Source organism: Monopterus albus, unplaced genomic scaffold (genome assembly GCF_001952655.1).
Source record: "Monopterus albus unplaced genomic scaffold, M_albus_1.0 scaffold432.1, whole genome shotgun sequence".
NCBI lineage: Eukaryota > Metazoa > Chordata > Actinopteri > Synbranchiformes > Synbranchidae > Monopterus > Monopterus albus.
The window spans coordinates 72,161-93,148 of NW_018128312.1; the positions used below are offsets into that span (position 1 = coordinate 72,161).

A 20,988-nucleotide genomic window follows, 5' to 3' on the forward strand; every position below is an offset into this window, starting at 1 on the left:
GCTGCTCCTAATCACTCTTTGTCCCTCCCATCACGTCCTGTTTCCTGAAGCTACGACATGAACTACAGATGCCTGGTTGGGACAAACTGTCCTAAATGCATCCTCCAGTCTGAAGCTAGCATTAGCCGACTAACAGTAAATGTGTCCAGTAGAAGCTCTGGTTACTACTGATGTGACGCAAAGCACTGACATTACACAAAGCTCCAGTTCCTCCCAAATTAAAATGCTATTAATTCAACACAAAGGTAAAATCCTGACCATGCTAGGTGGCTAATGCTACCAAAACAAACAGGTTAGCTTTAGATGCTAACACATCCAGACAGAAGAACGCCACATCTGGATCCAGTCTGAGTCCTCTGGCTGCTTTTAACTCTCTCCATGTCAAACAGCCAGACCCATGTTAACCCTGGTTGTTGCTCTTTCTTTGTCCCACTCTCTCTGTGCAAAAGACGCCACCTCTTCACTCTGGCAGCTACTGGTTCAGACCTTTAGCCGCCCAGAGCTCCTCCATGGCTGTTTGACATGACTACTGGTGGCTGGAAAAACCCTTCTTCTAACCTTGGCTAGGCGGCAGGCGGGGCTAATTTACAGACCGTACTTTGACAACACAGGGTGGAGAAGCTGGAATAACAACAGGAGGCTGTAGGCAGCAGAGGGTCATGGAGGGGGGGTGTAGCTGAGAGACACCATGTCCTGTCCCACTGTCACTGGGTTTGTCAGACACTGTGGGAAAACTTTTGATAATGCACACTAAAAGGAAGATTTATCCACAGCTTTTATAGACGGGTGAAGCTGCTGGTTATTTTTCATGGCTGTATCTTACTTCCATCAAACTTCAGGTCCCAGCAGGCACCAAGGAGCTACGCCCACCCAACGCTAGCCCCAACTTCATCAGCACACCAAGCCACTCCCAGCTGCTGGCTGAGATGATGCAGTCACACATGGTTAAGGATTTATGTCTTATAGGAGCCAAGGTAGCTAACACCTAATGTAAAGTACATTGTACACTTGGTGAAGGTGATTTCGGGTAACAATCATTTTGTATTTTCTAGGGTTGTGGCAAGTCAGTGATTGCCAGAGAGTTCGCTGAGATGCTTGGTTACAGCGTGGAGCCAGTCATGCTCTACCAGGTACATAAAAACTGGTCTTGAAAGATTCACATATGAATCCACAGAGCATGTGGTGCAACACAGCATTATTTGTTATGTAAAAGCCCTGAAATAATTAATGAGACTATAATTTTTTGACCACCTGTCCTTCGTTGAACCTATATTGTAAAAAAAATAGCAATGGTATCTTGTTCATACATCATCCTTTTTTTTTCTAAAAATAGATTTGCCCATTTCAGCAGGGAAGCAAAAAACTGCGGCATGAGGTATGGGGCTATCCACTACCCCACGTGTTACAGAAGTGACTGATCATTTGGCTAATTTCTATCAGTCCATCCAGAGTGATTGATTGGTTTAAAATCAATTGTGAGCACCTGGCATTGTTCACACTGTGGGGACTAAACCATGCATACACACTCGCACTGAGGTCACTCGTTTTTTCTCCTGGGTAAATTATCGAAATTTTAGAGTGACGGCGTGGTCAAGGCAAGTAGTGGCCGTTTCTCTAGGAAATGAATGTAAGTCAATATAAAGTCCCTATGAGGAATGAAAACAAATGTGTGTGTGTGTGTGATTCTGTGGAATGCAGCCGGGCGCTGATGGTGCAGGAAGCCTTATATATTAATGCATCATGCTGCAGCTATTTTTATCCAACTGAGGTCAGGGGTGACTTGTGCTGCGGGAAACGCAGGAAATTCATTTTGTCGGCTCTGAAAATCCCATTTTTGGAAAACAGTGAAATCTGAAAGTGGACTATAAATATATTATGTGTTGGTGTGCATTCTTCAGTGGAAAAACATAACAAAAGCCTTGCTTTGTAAGGAAAACATTTTTTATTTTGCAAGCAAAAATGATCTATATTGTCTCTGAATATTCAATTTATTTCTGAGTAGCTGCTTCCTTTAATAACTGAACACGGGCAACAAAAGGAGAAGCATAAAAATATTAACACACATGTAACAAGCTGTGTATTTAAGGAATGAACCTGAATTCACGCCCCCCATACAGAGGTTTACACAGACGTTCAGTCAGAGGTATCACTGCTTAACCAAGCCTGAGTTAGTTTTGCCTTGTGGATGTTTGGAAGCAGCTTTGCAAATAAAGCTTGAACGCGTCACAGGTGATGTAATCATGACAGAATGAAGCACTCAAACACACTTTCCACACTTTTACATTGTGGTAAACCAGTGTGTGGAAAAAGTGGTTTTCTTTCTTGTATAAACTACATACACAAAGTACCCCGTATAACATTTTAATTAGGTTACAGTATGTGAATGTTGTTTAAAAAAATGCATTTATTATAGGATCACAGATGAATTTATTGACACCATTTTAATTCTGAAGCTGGTTGCAGGGGAACTAATGCACATGTTGCTTGGTGGTTCAGTCAGTAACACTACATACTTTCTTGTTTTGTTTTGGAAAATTGATCTGTAACTGTGTGTTTGCAATATGTAGTTATGTAACCGTGCAAAGTACAGTGCATTGGTAAATGTACTGGTTTACATTTCACCACACTGAGGAGGTAAAGTTACATAAGAGTATGTGAGTAACTGTACACCAGACGGGTAATCAAATATAAAGCTTAGTGTACATTCAGAATTTGAATGGCTGTGATTTTTCTTATGTCACAAGCAGGCACCTTAATCAAGATAAGAAATCATTTATTACCTTTCATAAAGATCCAGGTTGTGGAACCTACTTATCTTGACAGCTGCATAATGGTTGTGTAGACGTGTGGTGCTAGAGTGCTCTCTAATCTCTTGCTCTGCAAGTTGGCAAGTCTGTTCAGGTCTGCTTACGTCTGAAACAGGGACGCAGTCATGATGTACAGTGGTGTGAAAAAGTGTTTGCCCCCTTACTGATGTCTTATCTTTTTGCATGTTTGTCACACTGTAATGTTTCAGATCGTCAAACAAATTTATATATTAGTCAACGATAACACAAGTAAACACATCATGCAGTTTTTAAATGAAGGTTTTTATTATTAAGGGAAAACAAAATCCAAAACTAGCGTTTTCGATAACTTGCCATGAGTCTTTTACAGCGCTGTGGAGGAATTTTGGCCCACTCATCTTTGCAGAATTGTTGTAAGTCAGCCACATTGGAGGGTTTTCGGGCATGAACTGCCTTTTTAAGGTCATGCCACAGCATCTCAATTGGATTCAGGTCAGGACTTTGACTAGGCCACTCCAAAGTCTTCATTTTGTTTTTCTTCAGCCATTCAGAAGTGGACTTGCTGGTGTGCTTTGGATCATTGTCCTGCTGCAGAACCCAAGTTCGCTTCAGCTTGAGGTCACAAACGGATGGCCGGACATTCTCCTTCAGGATATTTTGGTACACAGCAGAATTCATGGTTCCACTTATCACAGCATGTCTTCCAGGGCCTGAAGCAGCAAAACAGCCCCAGACCATCCCACTACCACCACCATATTTTACTGTTGGTATGATGTTCTTTTTCTGAAATGCGGTGTTACTTTTACGCCACACATAATGGGACACACACCTTCCAAAAAGTTCAACTTTTGTCTCGTCTGTCCACAGAGTATTATCCCAAAAGTCTTGGGGATCATCAAGATGTTTTCTGGCAAAACTGAGACGAGCCTTTATGTTCTTTTTGCTCAGCAGTGGTTTTCGTCTTGGAACTCTGCCATGCAAACCATTTTTGCCCAGTCTCTTTCTTATGGTGGAGTCATGAACACTCAGCTTAACTGAGGCAAGTGAGGCCTGCAGTTCTTTGGATGTTGTTGTGGGGTCTTTTGTGACCTCTTGGATGAGTTGTCGCTGCGCTCTTGGGGTAATTTTGGTCGGCTGGCCACTCCTGGGAAGGTTCTCCACTGTTCCATGTTTTCGCCATTTGTGGATAATGGCTCTCACTGTGGTTCGCTGCAGTCCCCAAGCTTTAGAAATGGCTTTATAACCTTTTCCGGACTGATAGAGCTCCATTATTCTCTTTCTCATTTGTTTTTGAATTTCTTTGGATCTCGGCATGATGTCTAGCTTTTGAGGATCTTTTGGTCTACTTCACTTTGTCAGGCAGGTCCTATTTAAGTGATTTCTTGATTGCGAACAGGTGTGGCAAGAGAAATTGAACTCAGGTGCGATAAACCAGTGTTTTGACAGGGGGGCAAACACTTGTTCACACAGGGCTCTATAGTTTTGGATTTTGTTTTCCCTTAATAATAAAAACCTTCATTTAAAAACTGCATGATGTGTTTACTTGTGTTATCTTTGACTAATATATAAATTTGTTTGACGATCTGAAACATTACAGTGTGACAAACATGCAAAAAGATAAGAAATCAGTAAGGGGGCAAACACTTTTTCACACCACTGTATGTTACCAGAAACACTGAGAGACAGTGATTTCTCCCTGTCAATGTCTTGCTTATCTTTAATGGCTCATGCCTGCTGTTGGTTAATGACACCACACGTTTCCCTTAATTCGTTCTGCTTCATGATAGCACCGAGTGTTTTTGACTTAGTGTGATGCGAAACATCATCTTACTGTAGAGCAGTTAGCAATTCAGCAGTCTGCCTACAACAAATAGTGCAAGTCTGTGACTCTGTCATGACACAGGGGTGTTAGAATGAGTATGACGCTACAGTTCATGCAGTTAAGTAAAGCTGAGGTATCAGCTTGACCTTCTTTTTCTACCTTGTCCTGCTCCTTTTTGCCCCCACCTCCTGCCTCTCACTGCTCTCTGTTCACCTCCAGGACATGACAGCCAGGGACCTTCTCCAGCAGAGGTACACCCTCCCCAACGGAGACACAGCGTGGAGGCCGGCCCCACTGGTCACTGCTGCCATGGAGGGCAAGCTGCTGCTCCTTGACGGTATACACAGAGTCAACCTGGGAACCCTGGCTGTGCTGTCCAGGTACTTCAGTGTGTTCAAAGATATATACAGCTTACTGTGTTGAATGAAGAATGCTGTTTTATTTCTGTATTCTCTGTTGTGTTTTTGTAGCTGCTGCTCAGTTTGAATGTGTTTTCCCCTTAAACTTCTTATGGCTGCTTTTCAGGAGTGAATGGAGCTGCTGCTGTAAATTGCAAATACAAACACTTCTCAGCTCATTCCACTGTGTTTTGTGTCCCAGGTTGCTTCATGACAGGGAGCTGGATCTGTACGATGGGAGCAGGCTACTGAGGTGGGACAGATATCAGACACTAAAGGAACAGCTGCAGTTTAGTGACCAGCAAATGCAAGAGAGGTATATACACACACGCGCGCACACACACACGGAAAGGTCAGGAGCATTTTTTGGAGCGTTTCTGAATCAGTATTTGCATCAAGCATGGAAACACAACAGAAGTGGTCCCTGACTTTCCTGAGACGACAATAACCACATTCAGCATTAGCACCATAATGGGAAGAAAGGCTGTTTACATTCATAATCTCATGCACTTTGGGGTGAGAGATGAGTGAAGAAGAACCCATTCAAAAAGAGAAAAAAGTCACATAGTGTTTCTGTTAAATTTGAAGCCTCCCTTCTGAACAAGTATCCATCATCCAACTAACCCAGAACCTCCATGCAGGAAGGAGTCATTCCAGGTGTTCGGACTGAAAATAACCCCAGGTTACATACTGCTTAGGTCTGCACTGGTGGGGAGTGTTGGCAATATGACCTAAGAAGGGCAGTTTTAGTAACAGAGACGCACTGTACAGCGGTTTATAAAAATGTACGATATTATTGTTCTTTGCACTGCTTGGCATTTACATTTTGTTTGTGACTGACCATTGTTGGTCTTGACCTTAACTGCTTCCCGTATTTGGCTCATGAAGTGTGTGTTTCTCTGTGTGTGGGTGTGTACATGCACATTTATGTGGTACGTCTTAACAACCCACCTAAGCTGGCAGGAAGGATGTTTGTGGTGGTGTGTCTGGGCTGAAATAAACCCACTTCCTCTTCCTCCCCTCCTGTGGCTCAGACAAAATGTGTGATTTGTGTGTGTGTCTGCCAGGGTTTTACTGTCCAGTCCAGTACAGTACAGGTTGCAGTTTCAGTCTTTCAGTCAGTATCCAGTTCAACATTTAAGGCTCCTTGTCCACCAAACAGAGATATGAAACTGTTATTGGTGGATGAGAAACAGCCAGCAAGTTGTTTTCAGGTTGTTATGCAGTGCCCTGTTTTCACCATATGGAGATGGAGAACGGTGTGTTCTTTCCTTAGTTTCATCAGTTCTTAAAACACTTTGGCAAACATCAGGTGTGCAGTGATCATTTTATATATTTGGATAGCAGTGGCTTCTTCTGTGGTGTTCTGCCATGGACTCCCTGCAGCTATGCACCTTGTATGGTAGACTGGACAGAGATATAAACCAGCTCCCTTGATTCCTTTCAGCTTTAGCCTTTAGCCTGTTACTGTGGGCTTCTTTTTTTAACCTCACTGATCATTCTGCATCGTATCTTTGGAGTCGTCTGAGCTGGAAACCCACGTCTAGGGAGAGTAGCCACAGAACTGAGTCATCTCCATTTATAGACAGTTTGTGTAACTGTGTAGTGGCGAGGATCTAAACTCTGAGATTAGTTTTTGATCCTTTCCAGCTTTATGTAAATCAACAGCTATTGATTGCAAGTCGTCTGAGATCAGCAGATGCTTCTAGTGGACAGAAAGCTCAGAGAGTTTAAGTCAGAGCAGCTGTTACCCACAGCTCCACTGTGGTTTCACTGACTGGACTCCAGGATTCCAACTCCTGACTGCAGCTAGTTTTTGTTGAGACCTTTAGTTTTAATGATTTATTCTGTATGATTAAGAACAATTCAAAAATGTATGTGTTATTAGTTAAAATATATTGTGTTTGTTCATAGTTGTAACATAGATGAGGATTTGATTTTAAGACAAATCTATACATAAACGCAGGTAATTCCAAGTTGTGCATGTGTGTGTATGTGTGTGTGTGTGTGTGTATTCTACTCCAGAAAGAAAGGAGACACATGCAGCCCAGTTTAGCTTAGGCAGTTGATTTAAACATTAATGTCCCTGCTTCCCTGACAGCTAATGTTGTAGCAACAGACCACAAACCACACGCTGGAGCATCCGACTCCAGAGCAGCAGTAAACTTGTTACTGTTGACCAAGACAGCTTTCTTTAATGTTTTGATATTTAAGTTACATTTATGTAACTGAGACATAAACAGACTGAATGGAGAAGGCAAGACAGGGAGAAAATGAGGGGCCTGAACTTGGCTTTTATTTTTTTAATGGAAAGTAGAGTACAGTGCTAAGCCAAATAAGAACACTCTCTGATGTCTTCATCTACGTATGAAATGTCTTGCCACACACTCATCTAGTGATGATGATGATCAGTGCCTGCTTCCACCCACATTACAGTAAATATATCCTGTTGTGACAGTGTGACTGTCTCCGTGAGTGATAGAATTGGACTTTGCTGTCCTCTTGAATCAGAAGATTACACAGCCAGCTGTCAACAATCATGCTCTGGTCCCTGACATCGACTGGGTGTGACACAAGCACCATGTGCACCTGCACCCCACCCCACATCTACTTGAACAAGTGTTCAAATGTGTGTATTTTTATGTCTGTAACTGTTATCCTCTGTCTCTGTGTGTGTTTTAGGTCAGTCTTCCCCATCCACCCGTCGTTCAGGGTACTGGCTCTGGCTGAGCCCCCTGTTGTGGGTGCCAGTACAAGCAGCAGCAGCAGCAGCAGAAGTCAGCAGTGGTTGGGCCCAGAGCTGCTCACTATGTTCCTCTACCACAGTGTCACCCCCCTGTCCAAAGCGGAGGAGATGGACCTCATACAGGGACTGGTGAGACACACACACGCTGAAGAGCAACACCTCCATACAGAACTGACCTGATATATGGTGTATTTTGCACTGATCACTGCTTTGTGTTTGACAGTCAATGGAAATGAGCAAAAATCTGTGTGATAAATAGTTCTGATCAAACTAAGTAAAGACTCTGTTGTTGTAGAACTTGGAGCATTGCTGTTTTACTATGACATTCACAAATATAAGGAATCACTGTTCTCTAAAATCAACCTTACACACATCAGCACCATGCGTATACGTTTTACATTACTATCCCGTTTGCTTTGGTTTTGCACTTTTAGTAGGAGTGTTTATTGCAGGACTGTTGGAGCCAGGGAACCTCATAAACTGAGAACTGACTGAATATCTCAAATGGAAAACCAGCAACCCCAGCTTAGGTTTTCTGTAGCTTAGATCAAATACATCCTCTTCATCTGTGCTGCTCACCTTCCTTTTCTCTCACTTTTTAGACTCCCGGGGTTCCAAAGGAAGCAGCAGAGCAGCTGTTACACCTCACACACAGCCTCCGCAAGACAAACGACCCCACAGTAAGTGTGCGCGTGTGTGTGTGTGTGCTCTTACCACTTTGTTTACATGTGTGTGCTGTAAGTCATTTATTTGTGTATGGTGTGTGTTTCCAGGCACAGTCTCTGGCCTCTTCTCTCTCCACCAGACAGCTGTTGAGAATCTGTCGCCGTCTCTCTCGGTACCCAGAGGAGAGTGTCGCTCACGCTGTCAACAAGGCGTGTCTCTCCAGGTAAACCCAGACACACACAGTCAGCCTTGTTTCTGTGTGTTTATCTGGGTTGTAAGGTCATTTTTAATGTTACATGACTGTGTGCACCGGTGAGTAAGTGTGTGCTTGTGTGTTGCAGGTTCCTGCCCACCCTGGCTCGTGCCTCTCTTCAGAAAAGCCTTGCCAGCTGCTCCATACAGGACACACCAGGTGCTGCTGAACAGGCTCCAGAGTACAGCTGTAAGCTCCACACTGCCTGTTCAAGGCAGGATTATTGCACCATTTTCCACCATGACATTCTGTATAAAAAGCACCAAGCCAGCATGGGGGTCAGCATTGACCCTCCTTTATTCTGCCTTAAGAGGTAAAAAAAAAAAAACACTTGGTCCAACCGTTCAGCCTCAGCCTTTGTTTTAAAAGGTGAGAGGCGACTTGTGGGTGGAGGTTTGTGAAGTTTTGATGAAATGTTGTTGGGATTTAAATTTTAATGTTGCTCACAAGAAACAGAATCTGTGACCATGATTGTCAACACGTTGTACACTGCACAACAGCTCTGAGTTTGAATCATGTCATAAATTGGGGGTGCTCAGTAGGAAGAGAAATGTTCAAACACAGCCACAGCGAACCCTGTCTTGCATTTCTCCAGGTGTGCTAAAGGATGGTGTGCTGACTATTGGCAGTGTGTCGACTCCCGTCTACAACCCTTACGAGAAAATGAAGGTTCCAGATGTGCTCTTCTATGATAATCCTCAGGTAATTACACACCCTTCACAACCAAACATGTAAGTAGTGACACACCAAGGCTGTATTTTACAGGGCCCCTGTAAAAGAAGTCCAGAAAGATAGATCAGAAAAAAATAAGGAATAATCATTTGTTACCACTGCCAAGGAGGTTCAGTTTTTACCACTGTTGACTGGTGTCTTTGTTCATAGGTTAGTTCATAGCATAACTCAAAACGAAATGATTGGATTTTAATGACTTTCTTGAAGAGGTAGGGTCCTTTACATTTTGTGATGATCCGGATCATCATCCACAAAACGTTTTCTCCCAAACCGAGAAAGACAACACTGTGTATTCATCACCACACAGTATTCATAGCAGTGTTCAAATGAGGTCATACACCAATGAAAAGACAACTCTGATCCTCCCTTCAGTCTCATTCCTCTTTCTTTCTTGTCATTATTACCAACACTCAGTCCTTGCTGCAGTGCGTGACACTGTTTCATTATCAAGGATTTTGCGTGCACTTGTGGTATTAGCTGATATTTCCCAAGGCCATGCTCTCTGTTGCTCCTGCTAGGCCCTTTTCAGATGCACTGGAGACTCAGAGATGATAATGTTAGTACCGGCCTGGCAGGAACTCTGCCCCACTGATAACCAGTCAGTTTGTGTTGTCTAACTTTCATAAATTTCAGATGCCAGCAATATTTTCATTTCGGTATCATGCTTATTGATCATATACTGCATAGTACAGAGTCTGCCTTACTGAAGGTTGTTAATGATATTTATTTGGCCACTGATGCGGGTGAATACGTGATTCTTGTCCTGTTGGACTTGACTGCCGCCTTTGACATGGTTGACCATGACATTTTAATATCTCGGTTTCAGGATTTGGTGGGCATTTGTGGTGCTGCCCTAGCATGGTTTAAATCATATTTATCAGGTAGATCAGTGTCTGTCGGGTTGGCAGATGTTGAATCTGTGACAACCCCTTTGTTGGGGTCCCACAGGGCTCAATTTTGGGGCCTCTGCTTTTTTCACTGTATTTACTTCCCCTTGGCTCTATTGTTAGGAAACATGGTGTCTCTTTTCATTGCTATGCTGACGACATCCAGATTTTTATGCCTTTGAGTAAGAAGGACACCCACTTGATTCAGACGCTTTTATCGTGTCTTGCTGATATTAATGGCTGGATGTCTCTAAGTCGTTTAAGGTTAAATGATGCTAAAACTGAAGTTATAGTGTTTGGCCCGAATACGCCTGATGACCTTCCCCCGGTAGACTTGGGGTTCTTGGGGCAGTATGTGTGACCGGTGATCACTGACTTAGGTGTTAAAATAGACTCCAACTTGACAATGGAAAGCCAGATAAACGGGGCCATAAAATCTGTTTTTGTCTATTTTAGGCAGTTAGTGAAAGTAAATCCCTTTTTGTTGCGGCAGCATTTTGAGATGGTGATCCATGCGTTTATTACATCGTGCATGGATTACTGTAATGTATTGTACTCTGGAGTCAATGAAACGGGTCTTGCCCGCCTCGAGAGGGTTCAGAATGCTGCCGCTCGGTTATTGGTAGGGGGGCATAAGAGGGACCACATAACTCCAGTTCTGGCATCTCTTCACTGGCTTCCTGTGCGTTTTAGGGTTCGTTTTAAGATTCTTTTATTTGTTTACAAGTCCTTAAATCGGCTGGCACCATCTTATCTTGCGGAACTTTTACGCCTGTATAATCCGTGCCTTAGATCAGCTGATCAGCTTCTTCTGGAGGCACCGAGGGCTAGGCAGAAAACTAGGGGGGGATAGAACTTTCACTGTGGTGGGTCCGAACTTGTGGAATGCATTGCCTCTTTATATTAGGCAGGCCCCCTCACTTTCTATTTTTAAGTCTTATTTGAAAACCTATTTGTATTCATTGGCGTTTGGCCAGGAATGAGACTCTGTCTGTAGTGCTATAGTGTATGTTTTATTGTTTTTATTTTTTTATGCTGTTACAATTTTAGACTTGTACTGTATGTTAAGCACTTTGGTCAGCTGTGGCTGTGGTAAAGTGCTATATAAATAAAAATGAGTTGAGTTGAGAGTTGAGTAAAATTCCTACCTGATTATAATGACTCATGTCCCGCCCTCTATCAGTGGCAGCCTCTCTAAGAAAGTAGGTAAAAGTACGTACCACTGATGAAATCAGCAGTTACTGCTCTGCTAAGCTGCATCAATTTATTTTAGTGATGAGTAGTTGACAACAGGTTTGGAATTTTCTGAGGCAAATTGCATTAGGTGCAGAGACCTGCCCACACATTTGGTTAGATAAACTGATGCTCCTGTATATGCACAGGTAGATGTTGGTGTTTCTGTGCCCATTTTTGCTTATTTTGATGTTGGTGTGTCACGTCCGCTCCCTGTCATACTGGCCAGGAAACATCTAAGGAAATGACATCTCCTTGGTGACGCTGTGTGACCCAGATTTATCTCTGTCCCACTCTCTCACTGTCCTCATTCTGCCCCTTTGTTCTGCCTTCTTGGATTGGAGACTGAAATAAGAATGGAGGGGTGGTGAGATCGGATGAGAACAAGGAGGATGCCCTACTTTTTGAATGACCTGTTTTCTGTCTTAAAGAGTAGCAGCACAGTTGGAATGGTGCAGAAAAAGAAAACCCTCCAGATTTTTAAACAAACCCATGATGAAATGTATTATCATAGTAGGTGAAAATGCCCATCTGTGTAAGTCAAAGCCAAGTTATAACTTGAATATTTGCTTACATGTCTCTGCAGCACTTGATGGTGATGGAGGACATGTTGAAAGACTTTCTGTTAGGAGAGCACCTCGTTTTGGTTGGCAACCAGGTGAGTGACCTGTTACTATAACTACCTACTTCAATTAAAATTCTGCTGTTGCTAAAAAAAGGTCTTGTTGCAGCCAATCACTGAGTCTCACGAGCCTGTATCCACAGAGGTCCTAATGTGGAGTGAAGTAGGCCGCATGTCAGCTGTCTGAGCATGGAAGGCAGAGTTATGAAACAAGATAAGGGAATAAGGAAGCATGTAGCACTTCCCTGGAGATGCTCTGTGCCCCCAGTCTGGTCCCAGTGGGCAGGCTGAGAGGCAGGGCGGAGGAGGAGGACAGAGTGAAAGTGGACATGGTGTACTGGCAGCCCACAGGAGGCTGTCTGTGTGGGTTTGTGCATTAATGTTTGCGTGTGCGTGAGCATGTTAATGAGACTGAGTGGGAGAAACTATTTGCAGAACTGTTTGCATGACCATGCACGGCTGAAGCTGGGACATTAAGAGCAGTGTACTGGAAGTCTGACTGGCTGGCTGAGAGACTCAGCAGCCATCCAGGGGAGGCAGGCTCTGTGGGAAGCCAGTGGGGAGTCCCAGAGAGCTGCCCCTGTCGGAACACAACACCGTCAGAACTGGTCCTGGACACCTGTTTATCCGTCTTCACAGCCTGTTAATGAAACACAGCGGATGTATTATCATTAATTTAATTAAACTGTACTGGGTGTTTAGTTTTCTGCTTTTGTATCCCTCCACAGGGGGTGGGTAAAAATAAAATAGTGGACCGGTTCCTGCACCTTCTGAACAGGCCAAGGGAATACCTACAGCTTCACAGGTGAGGAGAGGCAATGCCTTATTTCAAAGTGCCCAAAACACATTTCCACTGACCGTGTCACATCAGCTTGGGTAACCCTAAACCTAACGTGATTTCAACCAATGTTTCACTACCAGTTGTTTAACCTGTTGAGCTACAGACATAAGGGGCTGTTGCCCTATTATACACATATACTGAGCATACAGATTCCTTTGGTAACTTCTTTTGACCACTGGAAAGCTCTGATGATTCAATGGGGCTTCATCTTTCCATCATTAGTATATACCTCGTTCTCCTAAACACAAAATACCTTTGCTGACTTTTTCAGTTCTCCTCTCTTACTACTGTGCCAGCTTCAGCCTTCCCATCTAAGGGTGTCAGAAACTATGTTGGTCCTCAGTAAATTAGGCCATCCTTCCCCAGAACAATAATTTCACATTCCCATTTTAAAGATTTGAAGAAGTTCATGTTAACTCTGATTCACTGCTTCTATAAATACCTACATACACAGTCATGCCTCGGAAAAATTAGGTCAGAGTTGTTCATCTGTGTTCATCACCGTATCGACGTGTTGTGTGCTGTGAAATCAGCCTCGTTGTTGAATGAAACTTAGGTTAATCAGAGTCAGTTAAGGCCCTTACATTGATCTGAGCACTGATAATAATAGGGTGGCAATGACTTGTGCCGGTGACTCTGTGAGAGACAGACAAACAGAATATCAGTGAAAGTCGCAGATTGTACAAAATGAAGAGCCGAAGTGAGACGTCGTGGAAAAAAATTCTGTGTTACTGTTGTGACCAGTGACACTTAATCTGTGGTCAAACATCGACTGCACTCGGTCTGCCTGTTTGTCAAAGTCTTGTGAAAGTCAAAGTGGAGCCGAGCATGGATGTGTCCTGGTTAGCTACTGTAGCAGCAGCTATTATTAGGCCAGGGCAGAGGCAGGAAGATCTGTGCATGTGGCTCATAGGAGCCTGTGACTGAAAGCCTACAGAGATGTGGCTCAGAAAGGCAAGAGAGATGCAGCCAGCCAGAAAGGAAACTAGGACAGTTTCTGGATCACACTGTGAGCGGGCTGCTGGCGGGGGGCTGCTGTAGTATGTGGGCTGAAGAGGGAGATGTTCAGAAAAAAGAGAGGGAATGATAATTTTGGCCATCACTAGGGAATCAAAGTCATTGGGAGATGCTTCAGTAGTGTTTGTGATTCAGGCCTGAAGTCCAGTGTTACTGACAGTCGTTGTATCTGGCCTGTCTCTGGTGATCAAATGGTAAATAAAGGAACTCTGTAGAGAAATATGAAATGCAGATGCACTGTAGACGTGAGGTCTGTTCATGGAAACCGCCTCTGTAGGTCAATGGAAACACATTTGAACACCGTAAGAACAGAGTAGTGCTTTCTTTAAATAGAAACAGGAGCAGTTTGGGTTTTCTTTCACCTACTCAACTTATAATCTGCACCACATGCTCCTCTCATTCTCCAAACGTCTCTGAAGAACATTCTTGTTCTCTGTAAATGATGGCGACGAGCGTCTTCTAGCAGCAGGAAACTCATCTGGTTTTGGGCGTGTCGAGGTATAAATTTTAGATTAAAAAAAAGAAAAAGAGGATTTTCTTTGTTATCTGAAATTTATACCTCAACACGCCCATTACAAGAACAGATCCTCTTCTTCTTTTTTTAAATTTCTTTATGAAAATCAGCCCAGAAGGCAGGTATATGATCCCATGTTACCGTTTGTTGAGAGCAAGTTAACTGTTTAGAGAGGAAAAGGGAAATGCGAGTTTACTTTTTATTAGAAAAAAATCCATTCCTAAGATCTTCTGAGATTTTTTTTAGTCTGAAGAAACACTGAAGCTGAACAGGAGAATTCTTCACATTTGACCTAATCAGATTTTTTTCAACTCTATTTGAATGAAAGCAAAGGTGCAGTTTAAATGTTTATGTGTTTAACCCTTTTTTCTGCTCCCCCAGAGACACGACTGTCCAGACTTTGACCCTGCAGCCTTCAGTCCAAGATGGCATTATCATGTACGAGGACTCACCTCTGGTCAGTTGGTAACATGCACGCTTATTGTGTTTGTCGTTACCTTTACAGGATTGTCTCCCTTCCATATGTAGTAAATGTTTCAAAATCCTGCAGTGAAAGTAGACACACCACGGTTTCATGAGCCATTAAATGCAGGTAAAAACAGATGAAACGTGACAAATGATGACTTTTCTTATCAGTCACCGGTCACAGTCCTGTGTCAGTGTGGCCTCGTAGATATTCAGGTGTAATTACATGTTCAGATGTTTGCTTTTGTTCCGACATTGATGTGTGACTGACAAGCAGAGCTTTGAAGCTGTGTCAGCCGCTCACACAGTAGCAGTAACGTCACATTTCAAGTCTCTTGTACTGTGGATTGGAAAAGGTCAGGGCGACACAAAGGAAGCACTTGTGAATCAATCAGAAGCAGTCAGTTTTTACTCTGGAGCCAACATTAGCTAGAAAAGAGTCGTCGAACATCTGCAACCCCGCTGTGTTGTTTTTGTCTCTGCCGCCCAGCTTTCACACCACACCCACCCATTTTCCTTTGTCCTCTTTCCTTTGCTTCAGCCTCCATAGCTACAGTCACTTACTGTAACTGAGTCCCATTCATGTCTCACTACAAGCAACCTTTTTCATTTTGACTTGTCATGGCAGAGGAAAACACATGTGTACTCATTAAACTATAATATACTATACTGAACTGTACCACTCCAGGTCCTAGAATGTGGAGTACAGTAAAAGAATCTGTTCGGACATTTCTCATTGTCGATATCGTAGCATCTGTCTGATGTACAGATAAGCACATGAATGTTGATGGTAATTATTTTGCTCCTGGAAGATCTAACGTTTGTTGGCTTCATTTTGTTAAATGTCTCAGTAAGCCATGTTGATGGACTAACATGCTTAATAGTGTCTGCAGTGAAACAAGAACTAGATGTCAGTGTACACCAATAATGATCAGAGGACTAACAACCTGACACAAACTAAGCTCTGCACACCAGTAAGAGCAAGTGGCTCTGTTTTTAATGACAGAATCATAGTTGCATGAAATATTTGATTTTTTAAAAATGTAACCATAGTTGCATGAAATATTTGATTTTTTTAAAATGTAACGACTATTTGAATATCCAAAAATCATTGCCCATCCCTAGTTTTTAGTGTTTTGGCTACTCAGGAGTGGAGGAATGTACATTGTGGGATTAATAATGTCTTATCTTATCCTACAGATTTAAATTCAGTTAAAATCAGTGTAGTAAAAAGAAGGATAAAGGCTATTGCTGTCCTGTCCTAATAAGTACAACAGGAGGGCAAAGGACAGCCTGTACACACCAGCCTTTACTGGGAGACGATTTGGACTTAGTGGTCACAACTTGCTTTATAATATCCCATGATGCACACTGGCTCAAAAACAGAAGAAACTCTAGTCCTCCTAGTACAGTACAGCGGTGATGGTGCCCACCTGCACAGTCCTAAGATCAGACCTAATGAACAGTGGGTGTGTAAAGCCTTTATATATATATATGTACTTTTGGCCATCCTTCCTAACAGTTACAGTCCCTGTACTCATCACGTGAATTACTGACACATGAGAAGGCAGCTTAACTATAAACAAGTCTGACAGACGATCAGACAGCTGCCAGAGAGGTCACCCCTGCTCCACAACACGATCAGTGTCTGTAATGTGCACAGAGCTTCCTCTTTTCACTAATGAAGAGCCACCAACTGAAAGTTTTATCATATATTTTTATATGAATGGTGTGTACATGTGTGCAGGTGAAGGCAGTGAAACTGGGCCACATATTAGTGATTGATGAGGCAGACAAAGCTCCCACTAACGTCACCTGCATCCTGAAAACCCTGGTGGAGAGTGGAGAGATGATTCTGGCCGACGGACGCAGAATCATCTCAGGTACGCACTCATGTATATTCACGTGAACATGCTGGGTTTAACACCTTGATAGCAGACACTTCCCAGATACAAAGTGCAGACAGAATTGGGATCATTAAGTGGACGCACTGAGGATTGGACGTCCTAGAAGACAAAGACGAGTAGAACATCAGATGCAGACTACTAAAAGCCTTTATGGACAGGTACCAGTTGAGTTTGGATCATGCTGGACTGTAAACCTAGTTTTTCCATGCAGTCCTACGTCATCACACTCATGACGCTGACAGCTTCTCCATTCCTGAGAGGCTCTTCCTCCCAGAGAAATGTAAACGCAACCTTAAGACTTCATATACACAAACTGGAGCCAGCTCCCGGTGCTGTCAGGAAAGTAACACTAAATGTACCACCCAGAAACACAAATTAGATCAAAACCTTAAGAATTAAAAAGAGAGTAGAGGCAGAAACTAATGCAGAAATGGGAAAAATGATTGTTGTAGGGTTCCTGTATGCTTTCATGTCTTGTACTAACTTTGACTCTCCTCCAAAGATCCATGTGAAGCCAAGGGGAGGCCCAACTCCATAGTCATGCACCCAGACTTCAGGATGCTTGTCCTGGCTAACCGACCAGGCTTTCCCTTCCTGGGCAATGACTTTTTTGGAGCTCTAGGTATAACACACACACATACAGATGCACAACACCCATGTCCTACTTAAGAGAAAGAGTAATCTTCATTTTTATTTAATGACACTTATTTTTAAGAACTGAGCAACTTAGATAAGAAAAAATAGAAAATACTGAAATCAGATGGTCTGGTCTAATGTCAGACCTTATCCGTTGTTTTCACAGTTTGGTTGTTAGATATCCATAGAAGAACATGACCAAAGACATGTCTCACAAAGTACTTAAATAAATATGTGCGATTAGTAAATCCTGGGATTTGCATTGAGTTTTTCTGAAGTTATAATCCTGTTTAAAACAGTAGCTGTCACATACTTTGCCTGCAGATGTTGAAAGTGCAGCTGCTGAGTCTCTGCAGCTGGATTATACTTACTGGGCCTGATTTAATAATGCTGTTTGAGAGCTAAGCAGATACTTTGCTAGTGCAACTACCACTACAAAAACTGGTGACCAGGTGTTGTCCTCTGAACAGGTGATATTTTCAGCTGCCATGCTGTGGACAATCCAAAGCCTCAGGCTGAGCTGGCGATGCTGAAACAGTACGGCCCCAACGTTCCTGATGCCACTCTGCAGAAGCTCGTGGCTGCCTTCGCAGAGCTGAGGTCCATGGCCGACCAGGGCACCATCACCTACCCCTACTCCACCCGAGAGGTGGTCAACATTGTCAAACACCTCCAGGTGAGAAGGCTCACAATACAACCACATGCGATACATATCCTTCAACTGTACAGTGCTTGTTTTGCTTTTTTATTTTCTCCTATTGTTTTTATCAATAATTCCTGAAGGAGATGTTGCCTGTGATTAAAAAAAAAAAAAAAAAAAAGCATGTCGTCTGTCATGTAACATGTTGTCTGTGCTGTCTGAGATTTATTCACTGTGTGCCGCATGGTTTTCAAAGCACTTTCCTATCCTAGTGCACTGTTTATCTCCTCATTACTCCGAGCCCACAGATTTGCACCACATCTCTCCAGCTCAGCAGGTAGCTGAGAGCAGTTATGGTCATGGTTCATCTTCATGTCCTTTGGAAATCTGAGACCATCAAAGCAACACATTTCATGCTTAGTGTGTTTATTTCTTGTAGTCACGTGGATCCAATCTGTGTAAAATTACTAAAAAAGACTTTGAGGGGAATCTGTGTTGTGATTAATTCAGGAGTTCAGGACCAAAGTGACACATCTCTAAAATAAAAAGAACACAGTTCAACATAGCAGTATTGTAATCATGTTAAGCAGTTTTATTCTGTTACTGCGCTGCCAGTGGTTTAACTCTGTGAGTAGTAAGCAGCTTCTCTGCTCACTCGTTCATCTCCAGAAAAACAGGACTTAGCCATAGTCGCCTTCCATCCCATCATCATCCTCACTAGGCTGTTTACCATTGTCCTGCCAGTACCATCACTTGGAAAAGGAAAACACAAGTGGTATTTTCAGCTTGTGGGTGTGAATGGCTGTATCCAACAGTACACACATGTTTGTTTTGTATGCATTTAGTGATCAGGGTTGTCATATTCTCCTTGTAGTTTTAGATCTTTAGAAATGTACACAGTATTTAGCCCAGAGAGAAAATGATGGTGAGAAGCCAGAAGAGCAAAGAGTTACAATACGATTAGCCTGCACTATAGTAGATCAATAGGTCACAGGGATAAGACCTTGTGTTTGAATTCCCCACTGGCCCCCTGGTTCTGCCACTATTGATTCTGCTGGAGCGGGACAGATACAGGATGAGTCAGTCCAAGTTTAAATAGTTGTTGCAGAGGCATTAGCCAGTGGAGCTTCTAATTATCAGGTCAAATTTGGCCACAGTTGTACCTGTGTGGCGAGTGGGAACCTAAATCAATACAACTCAATGCACTACACATTCAATCTATCTTCAAGTTGTGCAGCATTATACAGTTGTTTATGGGCCCAGCAATGTAGATGCATTGTAATATGTAGGTCTGAAAGTGCAGCTGTGGTCCTAATATTGCACCGCTTTTTCATAGCCTTGCACCTACACGATATGTATGATAAAACACAAAATGTTTCCATTCTCATAATATTTTAGATAACTTCTTGCACTTATACATTTACTCTTGGTGTAAATGTTGCCGTAGTTGTGTAGAAAACATCCTTATCTCAAAGTTTGTTATCAGCTCTGGTAGCCAGGTGTCTTGTATGCATATACAGTTGTGTTCAATATAATAGTAGTCCAACATCACTAACCAGATCAATCACTGTTTTTGGTAGAAATTATATTTCTACATGGCAAATAATTTACTAGGAGGTGTAGAAAACCAACAGAGCCAACAGTCATGGCATGCATGATGCTGATTCTGTGTAATTGAATCATTAATTGAAAGGGGGGGGGTGTTCAAAATAATAGCAGTGTGGAGTTCAATTAGTGGTCTCATTCTTTCTGTGAAGAAACAGGTGTCAAACAGGTGGCCCTTATTTAAGGACGAAGGCAGATGTTGTACATGCTGGTTATAGTGCATTTCTATGTATAATGGGTTGTTCCAGACATTGTTCAGAAGAGCAGCGTACTTTGATTAAAAAGTTGATTGGAGAGGGGAAAACTTATAAAGAAGTGCAGAAAATGATCTCAAATGCTTTAAAATGGCAACCAAAACCAGAAAGACATGGAAGAAAATGGAAAACGACCATTCGAATGGATTGAAGAATAACCAAAATAGCAAAGACTCAGCTCCAGGGTGATCAGAGAAGGTCTATAGTTACCTGTGAGTACTGTAACAATCAGAAGACGTCTGTGTGAAGCCAAGCTATCGGCAAGAAGCCCCCGCAAAGTCCCATTTTTGAAAACAGGACATCTGCTGAAGAGGTTACGATGTGCCAAAGAACACACTGACTGGCCTAAAGAGAAATGGCGCAACATTTTGTGGACTAAAGAAAGCAAGATTGTTCTTTTTGCATCTAGGGGCCACAGACAGTTTGTCAGACGACCCTCAAACACTGAATTCAAGCCACAGTACACTGTGAAGGGTGGTGGCGCAAGCATCATGATATGGGGATGTTTCTCATACTGTGGTATTGGGCCTGTTTATTGCATACCAGGGATCATGGATCAATTCGAATACTTCAGAATACTTTAAGAGGTCATGTTGACTTATGCCGAAGAGGAAATTCAAATGGGTGTTTCAGCAAGAGAACGACCCCAAACACACCAGTAAGCAAGCAACGTCTTGGTTCCAGACCAACAAGATTAACGTTATGGAGTGGCCAGCCCAATCCCCGGACCTTAATCCAAAAGAAAACTTGTGGGGTGATATCAAAAATGCTGTTTCTGAAGCAAAATCAAGAAATGCAGAGGAATTGTGGAATATAGTGCAACCGTCCTGGGCTGGAATACTTGTCCACAGGTGCCAGATGTTGGTCGACTCCGTGCAACCAAGATGTGAAGCAGTTCTCACGAAATAGTGGTTATGCAACTAAATATTAGTTCAGTGCTTCACAGGAAAGCTAAATCTTCAAG

General features: G+C 42.8%; 1 protein-coding gene across 1 annotated transcript in view; it reads left to right on the top strand.

The window, feature by feature from the left end:
• vwa8 (von Willebrand factor A domain containing 8) overlaps positions 1 to 20,988 on the top strand; it is a 64,503-nt gene that overhangs the window by 13,573 nt on the left and 29,942 nt on the right. Inside the window, exons 11-25 of the mRNA XM_020586966.1 lie at positions 840 to 974; positions 1,053 to 1,130; positions 4,828 to 4,988; positions 5,209 to 5,322; positions 7,689 to 7,881; positions 8,355 to 8,432; positions 8,526 to 8,641; positions 8,760 to 8,860; positions 9,267 to 9,373; positions 12,110 to 12,181; positions 12,874 to 12,950; positions 14,899 to 14,974; positions 16,730 to 16,865; positions 17,392 to 17,511; positions 17,996 to 18,201. Coding sequence (XP_020442622.1) covers positions 840 to 974; positions 1,053 to 1,130; positions 4,828 to 4,988; positions 5,209 to 5,322; positions 7,689 to 7,881; positions 8,355 to 8,432; positions 8,526 to 8,641; positions 8,760 to 8,860; positions 9,267 to 9,373; positions 12,110 to 12,181; positions 12,874 to 12,950; positions 14,899 to 14,974; positions 16,730 to 16,865; positions 17,392 to 17,511; positions 17,996 to 18,201 — 1,770 coding nt within the window. The remainder of the gene's footprint in view (positions 1 to 839; positions 975 to 1,052; positions 1,131 to 4,827; positions 4,989 to 5,208; positions 5,323 to 7,688; positions 7,882 to 8,354; positions 8,433 to 8,525; positions 8,642 to 8,759; positions 8,861 to 9,266; positions 9,374 to 12,109; positions 12,182 to 12,873; positions 12,951 to 14,898; positions 14,975 to 16,729; positions 16,866 to 17,391; positions 17,512 to 17,995; positions 18,202 to 20,988) is intronic.